This window comes from Crotalus tigris, unplaced genomic scaffold, assembly GCF_016545835.1.
Source record: "Crotalus tigris isolate CLP2741 ecotype Arizona unplaced genomic scaffold, ASM1654583v1 scf7180000020506.575545, whole genome shotgun sequence".
Lineage (NCBI taxonomy): Eukaryota > Metazoa > Chordata > Lepidosauria > Squamata > Viperidae > Crotalus > Crotalus tigris.
In genome coordinates, this window is record NW_024098049.1 from 127,526 (window position 1) to 151,326 (window position 23,801).

The 23,801-nt window shown below is 34.7% G+C and overlaps 1 protein-coding gene across 2 annotated transcripts in view; it reads right to left on the reverse strand.

Annotated features, from left to right (window-relative positions):
- The window catches only part of CHD1 (chromodomain helicase DNA binding protein 1), a 66,748-nt gene that overhangs the window by 37,465 nt on the left and 5,482 nt on the right, over positions 1-23,801 (reverse strand). For both annotated transcript variants that reach the window (XM_039366983.1, XM_039366984.1), the window contains exons 3-9: positions 16,192-16,393; positions 13,978-14,082; positions 13,466-13,533; positions 12,091-12,240; positions 10,153-10,421; positions 4,451-4,676; positions 309-409 (exon numbers count right to left, since the gene is read on the reverse strand). In XM_039366983.1, coding sequence (XP_039222917.1) covers positions 309-409; positions 4,451-4,676; positions 10,153-10,421; positions 12,091-12,240; positions 13,466-13,533; positions 13,978-14,082; positions 16,192-16,393 — 1,121 coding nt within the window. The remainder of the gene's footprint in view (positions 1-308; positions 410-4,450; positions 4,677-10,152; positions 10,422-12,090; positions 12,241-13,465; positions 13,534-13,977; positions 14,083-16,191; positions 16,394-23,801) is intronic.

The window sequence follows — 23,801 nt, forward strand, 5'->3', positions numbered from 1 at the left end:
TTTGGCAAAGGCGCTAAAGATGAATGCAACCAAATACGGGTTATCAAAATGGGTAAGAAATGTTTAAGCTTACGCTGTAGCAGAAAGAGAGGTGAAGATATTTCTCTACTATTACTGCATTTACTAATTCAGCAGCATTGTTTTCAGCAAAACCCAGGCTGTAAGCAATTTTTAACAGAGTCACTGTAATAACAATGGTTTTTAAGCCTAAACAAATAAATACAATGCATGTAAAAGTTTAGATAAATATTATGAATTTAAATATAGTTGAATCATGTATATTTCAAGTTTTAAGTTATATCACCTACCAATAATTCTCTCTACAATTTGATACTGCTTATGCAAGTCATCAGTAAGCTCTTGCTGACAGTTGTAATATTCTACATCTTCTGGAGAAGCATTTTTCAGCCTGGAAGGAAAATGTGTACAATGTTAATGACATCATTAAAAAAAACCATTGTTACTGATTTCAAGATATGAAAATACTTTAATAAGATGACAACCACCCCATATATGGCTTTTACAGAATTGTGACTTTCAGTGGTTGGGTCCTAAAGGGTAATATTAATAATGTGGCTTCTTGACTTCCCGCTGCTATCCTGCACAATCCCAAAATCTCTTCCTTAAATATTTAGACAAAGATTTGGGATAATATGAAAGATCTAATGCTTTATGTATTATCTTTCTGACAAGATACTAAAAATGATTTATAATTATACAGGAGATCTGTAAAACTCTCCTGCCTGAGTTTAAGAAGATCTTGAAAGATAGTTTGATTTCACAAACCCTCAAACCTAGTTTCACCTCCCAGCATCCATTTTCAGGAGAGGTTGATTTATTATTTCATTTTTTTTATTAGTTGATCTCTACTATTTTTTAAAAAAATATAACCCGCATTTGCTTTGGATTGGCTGTGAAAACTGTAATATGGAATGAAAATATTGATTTTTAATCAATTATATTATTAGATATAAATAATAAAATAAACAAATAAAAAGAATAACAAGAAAAAGAGAAGGCTAGCTAACAGTTACTTCAGGACCTCTTGACATGTACTTCATGGCCTAAGATCTAATCTTTTTATTATATCACATGAACCTTAGTCTCAGGAAAGTGAGGACATAGGAAGACCTTTCAGTTGATATCAGGTATTTAGATCCTACAGTGAGGGAAAAAGTATTTGATCCCCTGCTGATTTTGTACGTTTGCCCACTGACAAAGAAATGATCAGGCTATAATTTTAATAGGTTTATTTTAACAGTGAGAGAGAGAATAACAACAAAAAAATCCAGAAAAATGCATTTCAAAAAAGTTATAAATTGATTTGCACTTTAATCAGTGAAATAAGTATTTGATCCCCTATCAATCAGCAAGATTTCTGGCTCCCAGGTATCTGTTACACAGGTAATGAGCTGAGATTAGGAGCATTCTCTTAAAGGGAATACTCCTAATCTCAGCTTGATACCTGTATAAAAGACACCTGTCCACAGAAGCAATCAATCAATCAGATTCCAAACTCGCCACCATGGCCAAGACCAAAGAACTGTCCAAGGATGTCAGAGACTAGATTGTAGACCTACACAAGGCTGGAATGGGCTACAAGACTATCGCCAAGCAGCTTGGTGAGAAGGTGACAACAGTTGGTGTGATTATTTGCAAATGGAAGAAACACAAAATAACTGTCAATCTCCCTCGGTCTGGAGTTCCATGCAAGATCTCACCTAATGGAGTTTCAATGAGGAATCAGCTCAGAACTACATGGGAGGATCTTGTCAATGATCTCAAGGTAGTTGGGACCATAGTCACCAAGAAAACAATTGGTAACACACTACGCCGTGAAGGACTGAAATCCTGCAATGCCTGCAATGTACCCCTGCTCAAGAAAGCACATGTACAGGGCCTCCTGAGATGTGTGCAAATTTGGTGGCCAACGACAAGAAACGTCTGACCACTGTGATTGCCAACAAGGGTTTTGCCACCAAGTACTAAGTCATGTTTTATGAAAGGGCAAATACTTATTTCACTCATTAAAATGCAAATCAATTTATATCTTTTTTAAAATGTGTTTTTCTGGATTTTTTTTTTTTTTTGTTCTGATTCTGTCTCTCACTGTTAAAATAAACCTATCATTACAATTATAGACTGATCATTTCTTTGTCAGTGGGCAAACATACAAAATCAGCAGGGTATCAAATACTTTTTTCATTCACTGTAGCTAGGGGTATGAAAAAGACTGGAAGTAACAATGTACAAAACATTCCATACACAAATTATTCTATGCATTGACTAGTTACCCTATGCCTTGTTTGTAATGAGAATGAAACAGGATTGTATGACTCTAGATATGGACCAAAACACCCCAATATATCAAGTGGTATTTTTAAAGAAATTCCTTAGCTGTGGTAAGGAAAAGTGTGGAAATACCACAGCTAAGGAATTTCTTTAAAAATACCATGTATGGAGATTAGCAGTCATGGCTAAGAGAAAGAACAGGCTGCAAAGATTATATAACAGACAAGCCGACTAAATAGGCATGCTGAGAACCTGTTACTTATTGCTACCGTAGTCAGTTTCATAATTAAAAATATGCACACAGGCTAATACACTAGAATTGGTGGTTAAATTGGGGAAGGGGAAAAGAAAGAGGCAAAGTTCTGGGAAAATGGGTTGGTCAGACTTGTCAGATATGGATTGACAGTGGCTAAAAGGGGAGAGTGAGTGCTGGGAAGATAGTTGGGTTGGCACAAAGGCCACTTGGAAGAAGATGGGGCGACATGCACAAATCTTGACTTACTCGCCCTATAAAATAATTCCAGAATCCCTCTGGATTTTGTTTCACTTAAAACTTTTTGGTTTAGTTTAGTTGAGTGGTTATGGCACCAGGCTATAAACCAGGAACCTGTGAGTTCTAGTCCAGTCTCAGGAATGAAAGCTGGCTGGATCACTTTGGACCAGTCACTCTCTTAGCCCAACTCCTCTCACAGAGTTGTTGTTCTAGAGTAAATAGGAGAAGGAAGGAGTTTTCATCACCCTGAGTTATTTATAAAACTAATGAAGGTGGGATTAAAAAAAATCTAAAAACTCCTGAAACAACTAAAATGTCTGGGGGTTTTTTTCTGCTGAATTCAGGCTGACCCAACAATGCTTCAAACACAATTTCTGAAATCCATGATTTGCTTTCAGTATTTTTAAAAAGTCTATGGAGATTTTCAGTCATCCTTAAAGGTGCTTTTTCACAAGGCAACTGGACTTTTTTTGTTTTTAAAAAAGATTTTCTATTTCATGTACACACATAGTTGGAATCTTAGTCACATTTTAATGACTATACAGAACTAAGTTATATTGAATATCCTTTTTTCATACAGTTAAAAACAAGACACCATCTTGCTATAGACTGAAGTCATCTCATTTTTATAAAATGAATCTTTTCACCAACATATTATAACTTAGCCAACCAAGTTTAGTAAATAGTACTGAAATAGTAACATTTACTATTGCTAAAAAATCAACAATGTATTTTCTAATAATATTGCATAGCTAATATTTCAGTTGCATATTTCTGAGTATAAAATTTTCAATATTAATTTTTACACATTTTGTGCAACATGAATCAATGTAAAGAATTATTCTCTTATTATTTCCTAATGCAGACTATGGCAGGAGATATACTGTGCAACCCTATATGTTCGTAACTTCAACAGAATTATCTTAATAGATTCTACTTTAAATCGCATTGATTTAGACAAAACTTAGATAGCTTTTTAGAATAATAACATCTTCCTAAGTATTTAGCAAAGATGATGGATATTTATTTTCATCTAATATTTTTTAAAATATGGTAAAGCTCTATCCCTCTATAGTTTAATTTTATGTGGATTTACAGGGATTCCTTGACTTACAACCATTTATTTAGCAACTGTTCGAAGTTACAATGGCACTGACAAAATGACTGTCCTCGTGCTTATGATCTGGTCCTCATGCTTATGATCCTTATAATCACATGATAAAAAATTGGCAATCAGCATGCATTTATGACCGTTGCAGTGTCCATGGCCATATAATCACTGTTTACACTGTCCTAGTCAGCTACCAAAACACAAAATCAGTGGGGAAACTATTGATTCACTTAATGACTGTGTAATTCACTTGACAACACTGACAAAAAAAGTCATAAATTCAGGTGCAACTCATTTAACAACTGCCTTGCTTAGCAACAAAAATCTGGTTTCAACTGGGTTTGTAAGTCAAGGACTACTTGTATTATTAAAATTTTACATTCAAATAAAATCTATTCATTCTTCTGCTAAACCAATGAAGATACCCTGAATTTGGTGATCAAGAGTACTGACATATCTTGAATTTGAAAATGTAAATTATTTAATTACATTTGCCTTATATAACATGCAAATATTATGTTAAAAATATGTTATGATAATTTGAAAACACTCACCAACGCTTAGTTTCCTGATCCTTTTTCTTATAGTTGTCCAGTTTCTTCATTCCTCTAACATTCTGCTGCTTTAGAGTTTCTTCAGTTTCCCAGGTATTATGAATATGGGACCAACCTTTCCATTTAATCAAATACTGCATATCACCAGATTCTTTTGATTTATCATGTCCTGCATTTGGATCTCCATCAGCTTCAACTGCATAGATAGTGGTTGTAGCACCAGTTGCTGAGAAAAATAGCCATAGTTTTAAAAAAAACTGTACAATTATTAGATAGAATTTAAAATATCAGATGGATTTAATGTAATAATATGATGCAGTGTCAAATTAAAAGTTTCACAAAAATATTATTCTACCAAAGAACTGACTAATGTAATTTCAATCAATCTAAAACAAACTATAGTGATTACTATAAAAAACCAAGTTAGATTCAGGAACTTGGACTAGATATGCTGATTAGCTGAAGTTTCCTCTTCATAATGGGCAATCATTAGCATACAGGTAAAACTCGCTTACTGTCTTGTTCAGCAACTGTTCAAAGTTATACTATTGCTTTCTTCCTGTGACGGCGGTGCCCATGACGGCTGTTTTCAGCCGTCCGCCCTGGAATGTGTCAAAGCCAGCTGAGACAGCAAGCAACAGCCGTCTCGCGGCTTGGAATCTCTCTCCCTGGGCGAAGGGGAGGAGATGAGTTTCCCTCGGATAGTGGCAGGGCTCCCTGAGAGACCCCAAAGTTTTTTTTCTTTGGTGGTCGGAGGGTGAGAGCTCCCACGGAGTCTGAGGTGTTCTCCACATTCCAGGATGCCTTTGCTCTAATTTTTTTTTGGGGGGGGGGGCAAAGCTAGACGCTGCTTACACATCTCCTTTCAAAATGAACTTGTGAGTAAAATTTAAAGCAGACAGAGCTGACCAGGGAGATTATATCTGTGATTATTTTGAGACTTTAACTCTGGAAAAGATTTCATCTTCTCTCTTTTCTTATTGAGAGGGGTGAAAAATGGCGCTGAGATGTTGTTTTTAAGAGTGAAAGGACCGGAACTTTAATTTGAAACAATGTAACAGCTTTCTTTTTTTTTCTTTTTCTTTTATTTACACAGGGGGCTTTTGTCTTTTTTCCCCTCCTTTTGTCTTCTTTTTTCTCTCTCTCTCTTTGTTAAAGGTTTTATAAGATTTTAAGAGTTTTTTTTTTTTTTTTTTAAGATGGCTTCGAAGTATTTTGGAGCTTTTGTTTCTAAAGTCTCAATCTCCTCTTCGGTAATGCAGACAGTTCAGCAAGTTGAGTCTAAATTTCCACCTCTTTTCTCAGCTTTACCAGCAGTTTTACCTAAAGACTTACAGGACGCTTTGGAAGATAGTGTACGACGGATTGAAAAAGAGATAAGTGAAATTATTGAAAATAAATTTAGGAAATTGAGAGAAGATATAGCGTCTGTGCTTCAGAAGTTTGCTGATCACATAGATCGTTTGGATCAGCGTATTGATGTTGCTGTAGAAAATTCTGAAAAATTGGAAGATAAAATAGAAAATAAGGTGGAAATAATTCAGGATGAAATTACTATGTTACAATACAGAAGTATGGAATTTGCTTTAAGAATAAGGGGAATGCAGGAAAATAATCAAGAAGATTTGAGACAAGTGGTTGCAAAGGATATAGCTCTTATTTTGGAATCCGAGCCTGAAGAAATATTGAGAGAGATAGAAAAAGTTTTTAGGGTTAACTCAAGGGTTGCAAGACAGAGGAATCTGCCACGAGATGTGGTTATTTATTTTTTTAGTAGATCACTTCGTAATAAAATTTTACAAGCCTTTTACAAGCAGAGATTTCAAACTGCAGCCCAGGATGTTATACTTCTGAAAGAACTACCTTCAAGAATTCTCAAAGTAAGAAAGCATTTTGCTTTTTTGGCTGATGAGCTTAAGAGGCGACAGATTCATTTCAGATGGGAGATACCGGCTGGAATAGTGGTGAATTATGCGGGGACACGCTACAGACTTGATACAATTTTAAAAGCGAAAGATTTTTATACTTCTGTTTTGAAGACGGGCTCTTTATTACCTACAGCTGAGATATTAGAAGAAAAGTTGGAAGAGCAACTGATAGAAGATATGCAGGTTAAACCTTTGCAACAATCTCTCTTGACAGAAGATTCATTAATGAAATTGAGTACTTGTGGAGCTTTTAGAAGTAAAATAAAGGTGGAAGAAAAGCTGGAAGAGCAGCTGACTGAAGAAAATATGCAGGTTGAACCTTTGCAGCAGTCCTCTTCAACAGAAGATTTATCAAAGAAATTGGGCATGACTCGTGCAGTTTTTAGAAGTAAAATAATGGAACAGCAGAAGGTTCTTCGTCATCTTCTAAGCAATAGATAATAGAAGGAGAAGTTGGAATATCAGCCGGCTAGTTATAAGGAGTTTTGTTAAATCTTTGTTATTTAGGGGAAAGTTTAAATTTATGATCTTTGCCTGGGAGAAGATTTGATAGGCTTTAATCTAGGGATTTAATATCTGAGAGTATTTACTATAACTTTTAATAAATGTATAAAGTTAAATTTTTGTTTTTAGGGGAAAGTTTAAAAGCTTAAAATTATGATTTCTGCTCGAGAGAATAGTTGATAGGTTTTAATTTGGTGATTTAATATTTGAGACTACTTATGATATATTATGATATATTAAAAGTGGATAAGAATGTTGTAAGGTTTTGATTTGGGAGAAAAGGTTATCACAAAATTTATTTGGGTTTGGGGGGGAAAGAGTTAAGAGCTAAGTTTATATTGTTCAAAAGAAATACACATCTCGGTGTGGAGAAGGTGGATAAATTATAAGAATAAATGTGGGATTTAATGGGTAAATTACGATTAGAGTAGATATGATTAAAAGTATTGTTTGGATTATGAATAATTTTCATTTTACTTATTGTGATTTAGTTTGTATTAGTTAAAGTTAAAATAAATATGGGATTTAATGGGTAAACTTTGATTAGAGTAGAGATGATTAAAAGTATTGTTTTGATTATGAACAATTTTTGTTTTAAATTTGGCATTATTTGATTTCGATAATTGATTTTCTTTAACTTGTTTAAATTTGTTTTGTATTTGAGTTAAAGTAACTTATTGATTTTGTTATTTGTATAGTTGGATATGTTTAGTTAGATTTAGTTTGCATTAGTTAAAGTTAAGTAGATTTTGTTTAATATGCTTGAAAAAAATAGGTAAACTTTGATTAGAGTAGATATGATTAAAAGTATTGTCTTGATTATGAACAATTTTTGTTTTAAATTTGGCATTATTTGATTTTGATAGTCGATTTTCTTTAATTTGTTTAAATTTGTTTTATATTTGAATTAAAGTAACTTATTGATTTTGTTATTTGTATAGTTGGATAGGTTCAGTTAGATTTAGTTTGCATTAGTTAAAGTTAAGTAGATTTTGTTTAATATGTTTGAAAACCCTGTGCCAAGCTCTGGGAAGTGGGGGGGAGGGGAGGTTGGGGTGGGTGGGTTTTGGGGACTGGGAGGGAGGGGGTCGGGGTGGGGGGATAGGTAGGTTAGATGATAGGATCAAAGTAAGATAATAAGGGATAACTTATGAGAGAGATGTTGCTTGGGCATTTCCCCGGTACTGTATCCGAAGAGGGATGAGAGAGGAGGAGAAAGGTTAGGGAGGAAGTAGGATGGTGAGAGGAGAGGGGGAGGGGAGAGAGAGAGGAGGAGAAAGGTTTGGGAGGAAGTAGGATGGTGAGAGGAGAGGGGGAAGGGAGAGAGAGGTGAGGGGAGGGAGAAGGAGGAGGGAAGTAAGGGAGAGTATAAGAGAGGGCGGATGCAGTTTCGGGGGGGGCGGGCAAGTGACATCTAGGTGTATTCATTCTATCTTGTCAAATGTGAAATTTCTTCTTTTTTGTTTATGTAATTGATAATTGAAAAATAAAAATTTTGGGGGAAAAAAAAGTTATACTATTGATGAAAAAATAATTTTATGACCAATGCTCAGGTTTACACCCTCTGCAATGTCAGAGTCACATGATTACCATTTACAGTTAATACACAATATCTGTGCCTGCCTATTATTTTTCTCCACCTCTTGCAGAATTGAAAAATTGCAGAGTAAATGGTAACAAGAAAGTTAACAGGCATACAACAAAAAATACACACTGAAAGGCAGCAGCGATGAGGCTCGGGCTGAGAGCTGGAAGCACACTGTTCAAACTGCCCATTGTATTCCCCATTGCATGCTTGCTTACTTGCTTGTGATCCCTTCTCAAATCTCTCCATTCTGCAAGGAGGGGGAGGGGGAAGAAAAAAGCAGGTCAGCCACACAGGAGAGATTTTTTATAAATTATTTGATTTTTTTTCCTTTTTTCCTTCCTTGCAGAGGAGAAAATGCTTAAACAAGGGGGGAGGAGACAAGTAATAATATCTCCTCTGTACCTGACTTGTTTTTTTTCTTCCTCTCCCCCAATACAAATGGAAAGAGTAGAGAGGAAGAGATCACAAATGAGTAAGTAGATACAATGAGGAATACACTAGTCTGTATGCATAGCTGTTGTGTGTGCCTTCTTACTCTCTGGTAACCCCTTTCTCTCCAATAAATGTAAAAGGAAAAAAATCCATTCTTGCTGACCATTCCAAAGGGTGGGAGAGTGGAGAGAAAAGGAAAGCAGTTACCGTCATGAGATTCCCCACTTAGCAACTGCTTCACTTAACAACAGAGCTGCTGCTTTCAATGGTGATAGGTAAATAAGGACTATCTGCAATTAGAGGTACATTGTGCTCCTAATGGTTAACTGCTATCTGCTGTATCTCTGTTATCTCTCGGAAGATCTCAATGGAGATTCTCACCTTCTCATGCTTGGCATTTAACAGGGAGCAGCTTAGTTGTGTTTTAGATGCCCCACTCCAAGACTGCTTACTTTAACCAAGTTTTCCTTGGAAAGATAGATAGACTGACAGACACACCCGTAGGTACAAATGCTTTAGTTGTTTAATGTTATCCTAATCACTAGTAATTGATTATTCAATCCACATATTCAATAGTACCGTTCCTCAACAGAAGAGTACAGTTAGTCTTTGACTTACAATACAATTGAACCCAAAATTTTCATTGCTAAGCAAGACAGTTAAGTGAGTTTTGCCCGATTTTATGCCCTTTCTTGCCACAGTTGTTATGTGAGTCACTGCAGTTGTTAGTTAGTAACCCAATTGTTAAGTGAATCCAGCTTCCCCATTGACTTTGCTTGTCAGAAAGTTGCAAAAGGTGATCACATGACCCCCGGGATACTGTAACTGTCATAAATACATGCCAGTTGCCAAGTGTCCAAGTTTTGATCATATGACCATGGGGATGCTGCAATGATCCTAAGTGTGAAAAACAATAATAAGTCTCTTTTTTTCAGTGCCATTGTAACTTTGAAGGTCACTAAATGAACAGTTGAAAGTTGACGACTACCTCTATACCATGTAATATACAAATAATGTCTAAGTGTGCTAAAGAAAATAAGTCCTTTTTATCAATAAAATTAGTAAACCATGAAACCTTTTAAATTAACATGTTTTTTCAGTTATTTTACATAGAAAATATGTATTTAATGTTATTTTAAGATACCTCAAGCCATATGGCCCCGAGATACCCTATAGCCATTCAATGTACACTGCAATAAAATCAAAACAAAACTATAACAATTATTTTATTAGTGTAAATTAAAGATTACCTCCTTTTCGTCCAACGCGACTATCCATAAATTTTTCAATTGTTTCAAATTCATCTTCTTCAGGCTGTGGAACATCTTCTCCACAGACTTCCAGGAGATCATCTGAATCTGTCTTTGCTTCTTCAGCTTCTTTATAACTAACATTTACTGTTGCCTGGCGGCGAGAACCTCTTTTATCATAATCATCATCATCTGATGGTGATGATGATGACGAGTCAAGTTGTCTTTTTTTCTGCACTGCAGTTTTCTTTCCACTTTTTTGTTTTATTCTTAAATAATAAAGAATAAAAGAAAAATAGTCTTTCAAATATTCTCTAGTCAATGCCTGGAAAAAATGACTGATGAGTATTCTTAGAAAACTGTGGGCTGTACAAATACTGAGATTTTTTATACATTTCTTGAATAAAAACTTGAAAACTGTAAAGTATTAAAACCAAGCAACTTCATTGCTCTAGCTTCTGCTCACAATTTTTTTTCTTCCTGTACAATAATTTCAGCCCATTCATTTTCACACAAACAGGACATAGTACACTATTGAAATAAATAAGAAATGTAGTTTGAATGCTGAATAATGGATAACCTACCTATCAAAGTGATCCAAACACTGGATTTCTCTATAGCATTTATTATGAAAAAAGCAGCTAGAAACTCAACTATGATGTTCCATGTGCTCCCTTGGAATGTTAGATTAATATATCAACTATAATTTGGAACCAAACATGTTATCCTGACTTAAAAAATACACTGTAATGTAAAAAAGCAAATTAAATTAAGAAAATGTCATATTTGGCTGGCTACTCAGTAGTAGCATCTAGAAAATTATCAGAATTGCATGCCCAAAAGTTCAGTAAGCGAAAGCCTAAATCCATAGTGCTACTACTGTGTTTCCCTGAAAGTAAGGCCTACCCCAAAAATAAGCCATAGCTTGATTTTTGGGGGTGGGACTAATATAGTTTTGGGGCAAGGCAGACACTTAAAAATCAAACTAGGGTAGTGGTAGGGTTGTGGATCTGCCCCATGCGCCACGCACCCACTTACCTTGCAGTCAGGCCTCTCCTCGCCAGCCCACTTCTTCTGTGACATCTTCTGCAGCCAGGCCTGCATTTCTCAGTCACAGGCCTTTCCAAAAAGCCTGTGCAGTCAAGAACCAAGCTATGGTTTCAGTCCATAACTCGATTCTGCAAGACCTCTGCAGCCGAAGACTGAGCTATGGATTGAATCCAAAGCTCGGTACTTGGCTGCATTCGCCTTCCGGAAAGGCCTGACTGCAAAATACAGGTCAGAATGCAGCTGCAGAATGAAGCTGCTCCTTCAGCCCCAGAAACAGTGGACTGGCTGGGCGGGGCTGTCTGTGCCAGAGGTGAGTAAGACATCCTCTGGAAATAAGACTTGGTGCCTCTTTTGGAGGCAAAAAAAAAAAAAAAGACTCGGTCTTCTTTTCGGGAAAACACAGTAGATTGTGAAAATTAAGGGAACAGTTTGCTAAGAAATAGATTTGTGCCTCCTTTTATGACAAATGAATGAGGCTGAAGTAATAGCTCGTTGTCTTATAGTTTAGCAATGAGCACAAAAAGTAATTCCCTCTAACGCAGATTAAACTATCCATAAAATCTCTGAGATATCCATTTGATGCAACCAGTTGGCAATTTGACTAATGCAGTTGACATCAAACTCAATGGAGACTTGTGGCAACATGCACTCATTTCTATTGGAGCCCATGTTCTGTTCAAGATGTTATCAATCCAAGATTGTACTTTGGTTGTTCTAAAAACTGAGATTTTCATTTGATATTAGAGCTTTGCTCATCTAGGCCATCAATTAAATGTTTCTTTTCAAAATCCAGCTTCCTAGCATATAGAGAGATAATTTACTGAGTGAACATTTAGCCCAAAGGATTCTTCAATATTAACTTTTACTTTCTAAAGTGGTATTACCTACCTACTTGGAGGCTTCCTGCTTTTGACTTTATTTTTTGGTTCATAATCAGATTCACTCTCTTCACAACTACTTTTATCTCTGCTTTCTTCCATATCAGAATCTGAAGCTGTTCCCGAAACAGATCCTGATCCAGACATTTGCCAATCTTCACTATTCAGGTTAAAATTACAGAAAAAATATTTAACTATATATTCTCAATCTGTTCTAAAAGTAACAACCAAAACATTTTAGTATTTAGTTTCACAAAAAGAATATTACTATCCACCATATTTTGGAGCAATATTGAACTAGTAGAAAAGTTATTATAAAAGGTTTATAGGAAAAGTATGCAAAACATTTTAAATATAAATATATTATTTTTGAATTAAGTAAACTGAAATGAACAATTAAATGTTTTTGTGGGTATTTCAGCTTCATATAACTTTTCAAATTTTCACATGACAATACTTAATCATGAATAATTTAAATCATTAACATAAAGCATTTACTAATTCCTTACAATGATAACTGCCACATTAACAATATTAAGTATAGGGGAAATGGCATTTACATAATACATACCACAGAGGGGTTGTTAATTTACATTTCTGTAGATGTGGGAAAAGAAAACCCCCCAAAAAAATAAAAATGAAAAAAGTTTCTTTGTCCTACTTTAAAGATAATAAATACAGTAGATTTTTTAAAAATAAAACCAAAAGACAGGTTGCTTAACAAAATAGCTGTATTCATCTATAACTCTTATTCATAGTAATGAATTCTTTAAAGAGCCAAGCTTATACATTAACTACAATAAATATTTTTCTATCTACAGCAAGCATCACTAGTAACAGCATTTGTCCTGAATTTGAATCTGAGGCAGTGAATTCATTCCTGCATTTATGTTTTCTACTATTACTTTGAAATAAATCAGTTTTGATATAATTTCAAATGTATTTCTTATACTAAAGGACCTGCAAACTAAAGCCCTTTACACCAGTCTCCTATTATGTTCTCAAGTTGAGAGAGATAGAGCTCCTCCATATTGGATTATGCATCAAATATTTCTTAACACCTCTTAAATATGGCGGTAAGAAAAATCTACACTTCCTAGATTTAAAATCAAGAGGTGGGAAGGACTGTACTGCTCTTTAACTTGCTGAAAAGGAACATAAACTAGTCGGTCACACTTGTGTTCTGCTGTAGTTGCCTGAAATTCTCTCATTAGAGGATTTATAGTCCATATAAATCCTGATGTGATTATAGAAAATATACCAATGAAGAAGTATAAGAATATTATTCCTTGGATAATAAACAAAATATCTCTGAAAATAAACTTGTGTTAGTAGGCATGGAGTAAATGAAATAAGTTTAATGAAGCAAAATTTTTATTTCCTACTCTTTATGTTTCTTCCTCTTGATTTCATTGGATGAGTCATCTCCAGAATCCTCACTACTTGATGATTCCTAAACAGTAAAAATATGTATGAACTTTATTATCACCTTATTAATTTAATAATAATAATAATTCATTAAATGTATATTCTGCCTGACAAATTTATATATAGTTATTCCAACTACCCAAGGAACTGTAGGCTGCAAACAGAAATAAAGAAAACTAACTATAAAGCTCCATTAAAAGGCAACTGTATCAAAGCCCCTAAAAAATTGTGCTGTCAATCAGTTTAACTTTTATACAATGATTAAAGCATATTCATTAGAATCATGAAAAAATAGATTTGCTAAGCAATTGTAAAGATGCAATGCCATTCTAAATTAAGGAAACAATTATTATCTAAAGAGCTTCTAGTCATAAATCTCAAATGTAACTTTTCTTTAATGAGAAATATTCCATTTTTTCTTTAATTATTGGATTATTTAAAAAAATGAAATTCAATCATGATTATTTACCTCTTCTGATCCACTATTTATGGATGCTGCTTTTGACTGCTGTTGCTGTTTCCTGAGCATTGCAGACCTCTGTACAGCAAGAATGCTTGGATTTGATTTCCAAAACTAAAGTGGGATACATGTAAAAACATTACAGAATGATAAGATAATGGCAGCAGTTGCTAATATTATTTCTTAATGAATTCTCTGGTTAGATAGAAGCCAGATTATTTCTTACTTTACTAAAGAGCATTAGGCAATGAAGTAAATCAGCAAATAGCTAAAATGTAGGTAGCAGTATCATTCCTGCAGTGAAAATAACCTAACAGAAATAATAAAGGAAAAACATGCCTACCATGTGGAGGGCCCATTTCTCCCCCATCTTCAATAAACAGTGCTTTCTGGCTAGTGAGTGGGCTGCTTTGGGGCTTTGGGTACTGTTCAATATCTTCATCAATGATTTAGATGAGGGAATTGAAGGGGAACTAATCAAATTTGCAGATGACACCAAACTGGCAGGAGTAGCCAGCACCCCAGAAAACAAACTCGGGATCCAAAAAGATCTCGACAAACTTGAACAATGGTCCCTATCCAACAAAACAAGTTTCAATGTGGAGAAAAGCAAAGTTTTACATTTAGGCAGGAAAAATCAAAGGTACAAGTACCGATTGGGTCAGACCTGGCTTAAAAACAGTAACTGTGAGAGGGACCTTCGAGTCCTAGAGGGCGATCACTTGAATATGAGCCAGCAGTGTGCAGCAGCAGCCAAAAAAGCTAATATAATCCTGGGTTGTATAAACAGAGGCACAGAATCAAGATCACACAAAGTACTAGTACCGCTTTATAAAGCCCTAGTAAGTTGGTTAGAAAAAATATTAGGAGAACATGTTGACTTTAAACCTGAACTTTTCTTATTAGGTATAATGCCAGAAAAAATTAACAAACAAAGCCTAAATTTGATTTTACACGTCACTACAGAAGCAAGAATAATCTTTGCGCAATATTAGAAAAATGAAGGACTACCACCAGAGGAAGAAATAATCAGAAAAATACTGGAATGCGCAGAGATGGACAGATTAATTATGAGATTGAAAGACAAAGAAGAAACAGAATATTATCAAACTTGGGATCTATTTTATCAATGGCTAGAAGAAAGAACGAAGGATTAGGAATTGAATACGTATTAGCATTGTTATACTCAGACAACACTTTGGTTGAAAAATTAATATATGTATGTAAGAGAAAATTAATAAAATATTTATTAAAAAAATAAATAAATAAAACCCTAGTAAGACCACACTTGGAATACTGCAGCCAATTTTGGTCACCATATCACAAAAAAGATATTCAGAGTTTGGGGAAAAAATCAGAGAAGAGCAACTAAAATGATCAAAACATCTTGATTTGAGATTTGAGGTTTGAGACTGCAAGGAAGGGAACAAGTTAACCCTAGTTCATTCAAGTTCAGCCCTAGTTAAAATACAACCTTGGGATCTGGATCTGATGATTCTTCATCTTTAATACTAAATAGATAACATTCCCCCAGAAGTGGTGTGCAAGCTGGGGATCCTTCTGGACACCCAGCTCTTCCTGGAAAGATTCTATATAGATTTGTTTTGTGCATCTATTGCACCCTTTGCTCTGCTCACTGTCAATCACACCTTAATGACTTCATGGTTACATTACTGAAATGCATTTTACCATAAGGTTTTTTCTTGAAGAAGCTTCAGAAACTTCAACTAGTACACAATGCAGTAACTCATGCATACTTGGAAGCTGCAAAGTTTGCCAGAAAAAGCACCAAGGGGTAATCTATATTAGCTTCCAGTATGCTTCTGGGTACAATTCAATTTGCTGGTTATTATCTTTAAAGGCCTATCTGGCATACCCAAGTTATTTGTGGGACTATCCATTTCTGAGAGTTTATGCCCATTTCACTAGATGCTACAGAGTTAGGACATTCCAGGTTTTTGTCCTCTTATACTGTATTATTTTAATTGATTCTGGGTTATTATATTGTTTTTATATATATTGTTTACCCTTAGAATTATGTACTTAAAATGAGCAGCTATAAATAAATACATGTTGTGCAATGCTTTTATCAATTACTTTTTCCAGCATTGCAGTGTATTTTAAAACAAAATAACTATTACATTTCCAATTGTGTTTCATATGCTCAGTTAATACAGTATCAATTTAAAATAGTGTCAATTATAAATAATTCATTCATTTTACCTCAGCTCCATCAACCTTTGGATGTTTAGCTTGAACTTTCTTTTCCTTGGATGTGTCAGACTCTGATTCTGATTGACTGCCAGACTCTGAACCAGAATCTGAATCACTGCTTCCTGATCGGCTACTACTTCCATTGCTGCTGCTTCCAGAACTTGAACCAGATCCAGATCCAGATGCTGATCCAGAATCATCATCTGATTGGCTGCAATTATAAATAAGAATTAAGAAAGCTAGGAAAAGGCAATAAACAAATGTTTATTTGTAATTTTAAAGCTCCTCTAATAGAGTTAAAATAGTATATATAGATATTCAGCGAATTACATCTTAGACTGGGACTTCCATGAAATCTATGTCAATCTATTAAAACATTTCACTCAATTCAAATAGTAAATTAGAAGCTTGAATAGTTGTTCTTAGAAAATGGAGAAGACACAGCACTGAATGATTTCAGGCATCATGTTGCTAAGCAACTGAGCACTTCATTCTGAACTTAGTAATATTAATAGCAGCAAAGGGAACACTGGCTTAATTTTTCCTCCCATAATTTGGTTACCATGCTAGTCATGAAAGAATTCTCTTCCTCCACAATTAACATGGAAGCACAGTGATCCTCTGTCAGCCTTCATCTGAAGCTTGTTTTTACAGTAATCATTTGGAGGTTAAAATATTTTTGCAAGGCAGTAATTTGGGAAACCTTATTTATAGGCTGCTTTATATTTCAGTTTCTTATATGCAGCTTTGTTAACACAAACATAAATAAAAGCAATTGACTAGCTATACTGATTTGTGCCACATTTGATAAAATCTGTCCCAAGAAATTTTCACAATACAGCAACTGAAATATTATTTTCCAAATAGGCACTCCCTATCATGTTTCTAATATAAAGCACAGACATATTCATAATGTTCAACAGAATGTATGTTTATATAAAAGCAAGATTTGTCTATCCATCCATCCATGAAAAAATAATAAAGCAGAAATAAGCAACATGATATTCAACAGCAGCCCACTATGTGCCTAAGCACTTATCTTGAAGATAATCATGCTCCTTATCTTACTGAATTTATAAAAAATGATTATTTTCAAACACTAAAGATGTTAGAATGCTATAAAATAAAGTATTAGTATCTAATTTCAATATTCATTTGTAGAAATGTGTTTGGCTTCCACACCTTCATGCTGTATAATAGAAGAACCCAAAGAGTCAGAATAGAAGAGAAAGAACTAGATAAAATCGCAAAATACAAAAGAGTTGCAAATAGAAATAGAACTATTGGGGCAAAGAAAGCAAAGATAGTACCAATAGTAATAGCTGCCTTGGGTGCAATTCCAAAAAAAAAAAAACAAAACAAAACAAAAAAAAAAAAACAAAAACTGAAGCTCCACTTGAACACCATCATCACTGACAAAATCACAATCAATCAACTGCAAAAGATAGCTTTTCTTGGAACAGCTTACATCCTGTGATATCTTTAACACCATCAAACAGCATTTGCCTATGCCAGGACTTTGTGAAAGCCTGGGCAGAGAGATATATCTTCAAGGATCTCCAAAATATCAACAATTTTAAACTTTTTTAGAATTCTGTTTTTATGAGTGCCAGTTGCCATGGTAAATACAGTGATTTGAAAACCACATTTAAAATATCTAGAGTAGAAGTATACAATGTGAGGCTTATGGAAACTTGCAGTCTCCAAAAGCCTAAAATCCAGCTCCAGCTCAAACATTATTACAATACTTAGAGTTATTGAAAGAAGAATTAAATACACAACCAAAAAATAATCACAACAGGCACATTTAATTATATGTAATTGCAAATTATAGTATATTTATTTCTAACTAATATTATTATTAACAAGATGCTGTTGTCTTCAGGTTATTTCTAGAAAAATGAGAAAAGTTTAATCTAAAATATCTTTCATTTCGGTGAATTATTTGAATATTATTGTTTCACAAATTAGGTTTTATAAAGAAAAAACAGGATATGTGGATACCAATCATCACTTCTTCATGCATTTCTACAATGGCAAGCTGTGATAGGAAAATATTATTGGACTTACTGAGAACATATTACTCCAATGTGTACAATGACAATGACAGCCAGAAAATAAGATACAGATGAGAGAACTTTAGCTCCTTTCAGCCCCTTCACTCCTAAAACTGCCCAACTGAGAAGATGCCCTCTTTCCATCACAAAAAATATATCTTAAAGATATATATCTTTTCCTATTGGTGGAGGATGGCATCCAAAATTCCATGAAAACAAGAAATCTAGTGAGAATATGATATGAATAACGTGTCTTTCAAAAGGATCTTTAGATGAAGCAGCAATGTTAAGCCTACATGATAAATGATAAAACAGGACCAGATAGCCCTTTTACCCAATGGGCATATGTTATCAAAGACAGAGATTATCTGCTCTGGGCCAATATACCATGATTCTTTCAGGAAAAAAAACAAGAATTATGCACACTTGAATCCGTATAGAAAACGTTGCCACCTAAATGGGCCCAGTGCTCTTCAACATCTTCATCAAAGATTTGGATGAGGGGATAGATGGGGAACTCATCAAATTTGCAGACGATACCAAACTGGAAGGAATAGCCAACACTCCAGATGATAGGCTTAAGAGACAGAAGGATCTTTACAGACTTGAACATTGGGCACTATCTAACACAGTGGTTCTCAACCTTTCTAATGCCGCGACCCCATAATACAGTTCCCCATGTTGTGGTGACCCCCAACCACTTATACATCACCGGGTGCCAGGGGCGTGGCCAAAGAAAAGGGGAAAAAAATGGTGGACAGCCTTGTTTGGCGACCCCTGTGAAATGGTCGTTCGACCCCAAATGGGGTCCCGACCCACAGGTTGAGAACCACTGATCTAACAAAATGAAATCCAATGGTGAAAAAAGTAAGGTTCTACATTTAGGCAAGAAAAACCAAATGTACATGTACAGTATAGGTGGTACCTTGCTCAACAGTAGTAACGGTGAGAGGGATCTCGGAGTCCTAGTGGACAATCCTTAAATATGAGCCAGCAGTGTGCCGCAGCTGCCAAAAAAGCCAACACAGTGCTAGGCTGCATTAACAGAGGGATAGAATCAAGTTCACGTGAAGTGTTAATACCACTTTACAATGTCTTGGTAAGGCCACACTAGGAATATTGTATCCAGTTTTGGTCATGATGATGTAAAAAAGATATTGAGACTCTAGAAAGAGTACAGAGAAGAGCAACAAAGATGATTAGGAGACTGAAGGCTAAAACATATAAAGAATGGTTGCTGGAATTGGGTATGTCTAGTTTAATGAAGAGAAGGACTAGGGCAGGGGTAGGCAAGCTGGCTCAGGAATTCTGGGAGTTGAGGTCCACAAGTCATAAAAGAGCCAAGGTTGCCTACCACTAGGGTGACATGATAGCAATGTTCCAATATCTCAGGGGCTGCCAAAAAGAAGAGGGAGTCAAGCTATTCTCCTAAGCACTTGAAGGCAGGACAAGAAGCAGTGGATGGAAACTAATCAAAGAGAGAAGCAACCTAGAACTGAGGAGAAATATCCTGACATTTAGAACAATTAATCAGTGGAACAACCTGCCTCCAGAAGTTGTGAATTCTCCAACTGGAAGTTTTTAAGAAGAGACTGGACAACCATTTGTCTGAAATAGTATAGGGTTTCCTGTCTGAGCAGGAGGTTGGACTAGAAGACCTCCAAGGTGCCTTCCAACTCTATTATTATTATTGTTATATCTAATGTCTATATTTACATGACTATGTGCAATGTTTATTACAAATATTACCTCCCATAAAAATGTTTAAGAATTTGTGAAGATTGAAATGGAGCATATAACATAGCTTTCAAATTAATCTAAGGGTCCCATATAGAAAACTAGTGGGTTTTGTTTTTTTTTTTAACAAAAAAAATACCTCTACTTGTGAGAAACATGAATGGATGAGAACTCAATGGCCCAATTCATATTTTAGAATAGATGAAAGAGTATTTCTTTGTAGCATATTAGATTTTAAGCTTGCATTCAAACCAGAAATACAGGAAAGTCAAAACAGGTGCCTAAATTAAGAAAAATCCTTTTCTATTATTTCTCCCTGCAGAAGGTTCTGTAGGGGTCATTTCACAGATGTAAATATTAGCAGCTTCTCTAGGCATATGCATGACAGAAACTGAGTTCTGATCAGAAACTGATGCTCTTTTGATCAGAATTTTGCTAAAGATCTTCCTTAACACTCTCATGCTATACTGTGCATTTGCCCTTATTTTTTTCCTTTGTACAAAATGAACAATAATGGAATTCTTCCCATTATCAGGCATAGTCAGAATTCATCATGTTTTAATATTTCTTCAGTTACACTACTTCAACCTGGTTTACTTTATTTCAATATTCTCACTGATTTTATAACTTTATTTTCAACCATGGACATCATTAATCATCACATTTGTATCAATTCCACTTCTGAGTACAGTATATCACTATTATTCCTATACAAATCTTTCAAATATTCCTTCCAGTGTTCCATCACTGAAATTTAATTCTAATCATTTCATTCCATTCACACAACTGCAAATGTCTCTAGCCCTCTCCTCCGATTTCCCCCCCCAAATTATTTTCATCAAAATTGCTCCCATTTTCTCTATATCTTTTTCATTTAATCATTCCCTTTTTGAGTACAAAGTAGTCCTTGATACGCGACCATAATGAAGCTGCCCATTATAAATTAGGTTGGTCACATGACTGACCCATTTTATGACTTTTCCAGCAGTAGTTAAGCAAATCTATTCTTCAGCATGGCATGTTTTTATCAAAAACTGGGAGTAACATCCATCTTTCAGCAATACCATTGTAAAACACAGTCACATGAACACCTGACATGCAGTCACCCAACTAGGGGACCACTATCAAACCTGAATCATAATTCTCCCTTTTTCCAGGTAGGTTGTAACTCTAAACTATTGCTTAAGTTGAGGACCCATACACATACACAACATTTTTCTTTTATTGCTGTTCCATCAATCATTTTTTTCTTCATCCACAATTTATTTCATTCCATCATTTCTTAAGCATCCTTTTCATATTTTTATTTAACATAACACTACCCACTTGTATGTCCCTTTATAGTATAATTATTTCATTGTGTTCCAAACATTTTCTTCCTCCTCATTCTCTATATTGATTTCACATTATGTTGGGAGATTAATTTTCTAATACTTTTTCATGCGGTACTAAAATGCATATTCTTGCAGCGATTTCATACACAGATTATATTCTATCACTATTTTTCCTTCTATGTCCTTTTCCTAATCTACAAACTGGTACATAGTCTGTTTGCATTCAGAACCTCTCAATATCTTTTTATTTTTCAGTAATTTTTTTTTCACCCTTAAGCAGTCAGATTAATCATGGTTTAAAATCATTCCTTAGGTTACATTTGTGGCATACTGATCAAACTGCTAAAACTGGAACAATATTGTCCTTAGCAGAAATGCTATCTGGCATGGATACAAGAAAGATTTCTAACAGTCTCTACTTTTTATCTTCCCAAAATACTTAAAATCTTAAGACCAAAGCCAAGAGTGGAGTTCTATATTCAAGGATCTACCTTTTAATATAAGAAATATCTGATAAAAAGCATGAATGAATGAATAAACTGAATGAATAAAAGAGAAGTTGTGTATGGGAAAATATGTAACAGATCTAAATTAAAATGATCTGGACTTAATAAGATCTACAAAATTAAGAATGCCAACAAGATGAAATTTCTAAAACAGAAAAGCACACCCGCTCAATCAAATGGATATTAAATAAGCTCATCAGAGACAATCTATTAGTTTCAAGATACTATTATGGCATGTTAATCTATTAAGATTAATAAATTACTGTTCTTAGTTTTAAATTTCTCTCTCTCTCTCTCTCTCTCTCTCTCTCTCTCTCTCTCTCACACACACACACACACACACTGCTTTTATGCCTAAGGAAGGCATAGAACTTGTAGTATCCTGGTTTCTAGGCCAGCAATTTAACCACATCAAGCTGGATCTTAATTAGTTACTTAATTCCACAATAAATGTACAGTATTAAACTCACCTTTAAAGAAAGTATATCCTTTTTAACATTTACTCAATAATTACTAAAACAATCAATAACTGATCTTATTGATAAATCAGTTAAAGGCTGCACTTCTTTTCATTGGAATGAAATAAAATTCTGCTGAAAATTCATTAAATGCACAAATCAATGGTAATTTTTGTATGAAATGCTAAAGGATTTTAATGAATCCATAAATTAGTATGCCAGAATTAACACTAACGTGACAACTAGCATTATTGTACAGATTTGTATCAAATACCAATGCTCAGAAATTATTACATACAAGTTATTACTTCAGAACAACCCTAGATTAATGTTCCCCAAACTGGATATCCTCTAAGACAATATTTGTCAATGTTTGCAACTTTGAGATGTGTGGATTCAAACTCCCAGAATACCCCTGATAACTTTAGTAATCCTAAAGTTATCAAGGCTGAGAAATGCTGCTCAACATCATCCCTTAAAATCTCCTAGCGAGTATGGCCAATGCTGAAATCTACATAACTGAGCCCACCCTCACTCAGTTTGCTAAGATTTACCAAATCATTTACTGTTCTTATTTCATAAATGGGTACTGAGATAAAGTGACATATTTCTGGAAAAACATGCATAAAATGTAGATGAGCAACAGACAAGCTTAATTTTACATTGCTCTTCACATTTATTTTGCAACAGGTAGCTTTGCCTTTACGCCTGCTCCTTCTTCCTATCAGTTCTTGTTACACTTTGGTCTAAAGCTTTTTCTTTAAGACTCTTATATCATTCTCAACTTTAGTTCGGTTTCCTATTTAGAGTGCCTATAGCCCTTTACCTATGATCACAATTGAACCCAAAATTTCTGTTGCTAAGCAAGACAGTTAAGTGAACTTTGCCTCATTTTATGACCACAGTTGTTAAGTGAACCACCTCAGTTGTTAAGTTAGTAACATGATTGTTAAATGAATCTGGTTTCCGCATTGACTTTGCTTATCAGAAAGTAGCATGACCCAGGACACCTTCATAAATATAAGTCAGTTACCAGTATCTGAATTTTGATCACGTGACTATGGGAATGCTACAATAGTCGGGTGAAAAACGGTAAAAAAATCACTTTTTTCAGTGTCATTGTAACATTGGATGGTCACTAAATGAACTGTTGTAAGTCGAGAATTACCTGTATTCATTCATACTGGCATACAATAATTATCTGAAGAAGACTAGGGCCAATATTTGGGATGATTATGTCAAAAAACTGAAAATTTCCTTCTCTGCTTACTTTTTTCTAATTTCCTCATGGAAATTAGCAGATTAAGAAATAATAGACAGATGGGAAATCACAGATGCCATAAGCAATGCCTTCATTCAATTTCCTGCCAACCTTCTGACAAGGTCTTTCCTGTTTAAACCAGCAAAGCAACTGAGACAAATCAATTAAACACTCAGACTTAATAGATATACAAATATTTTATCAGATATATAGACTATATAACCTCAACTCTATTTAAGCAATGTAAAATGTTTCCCTCCCCTTTT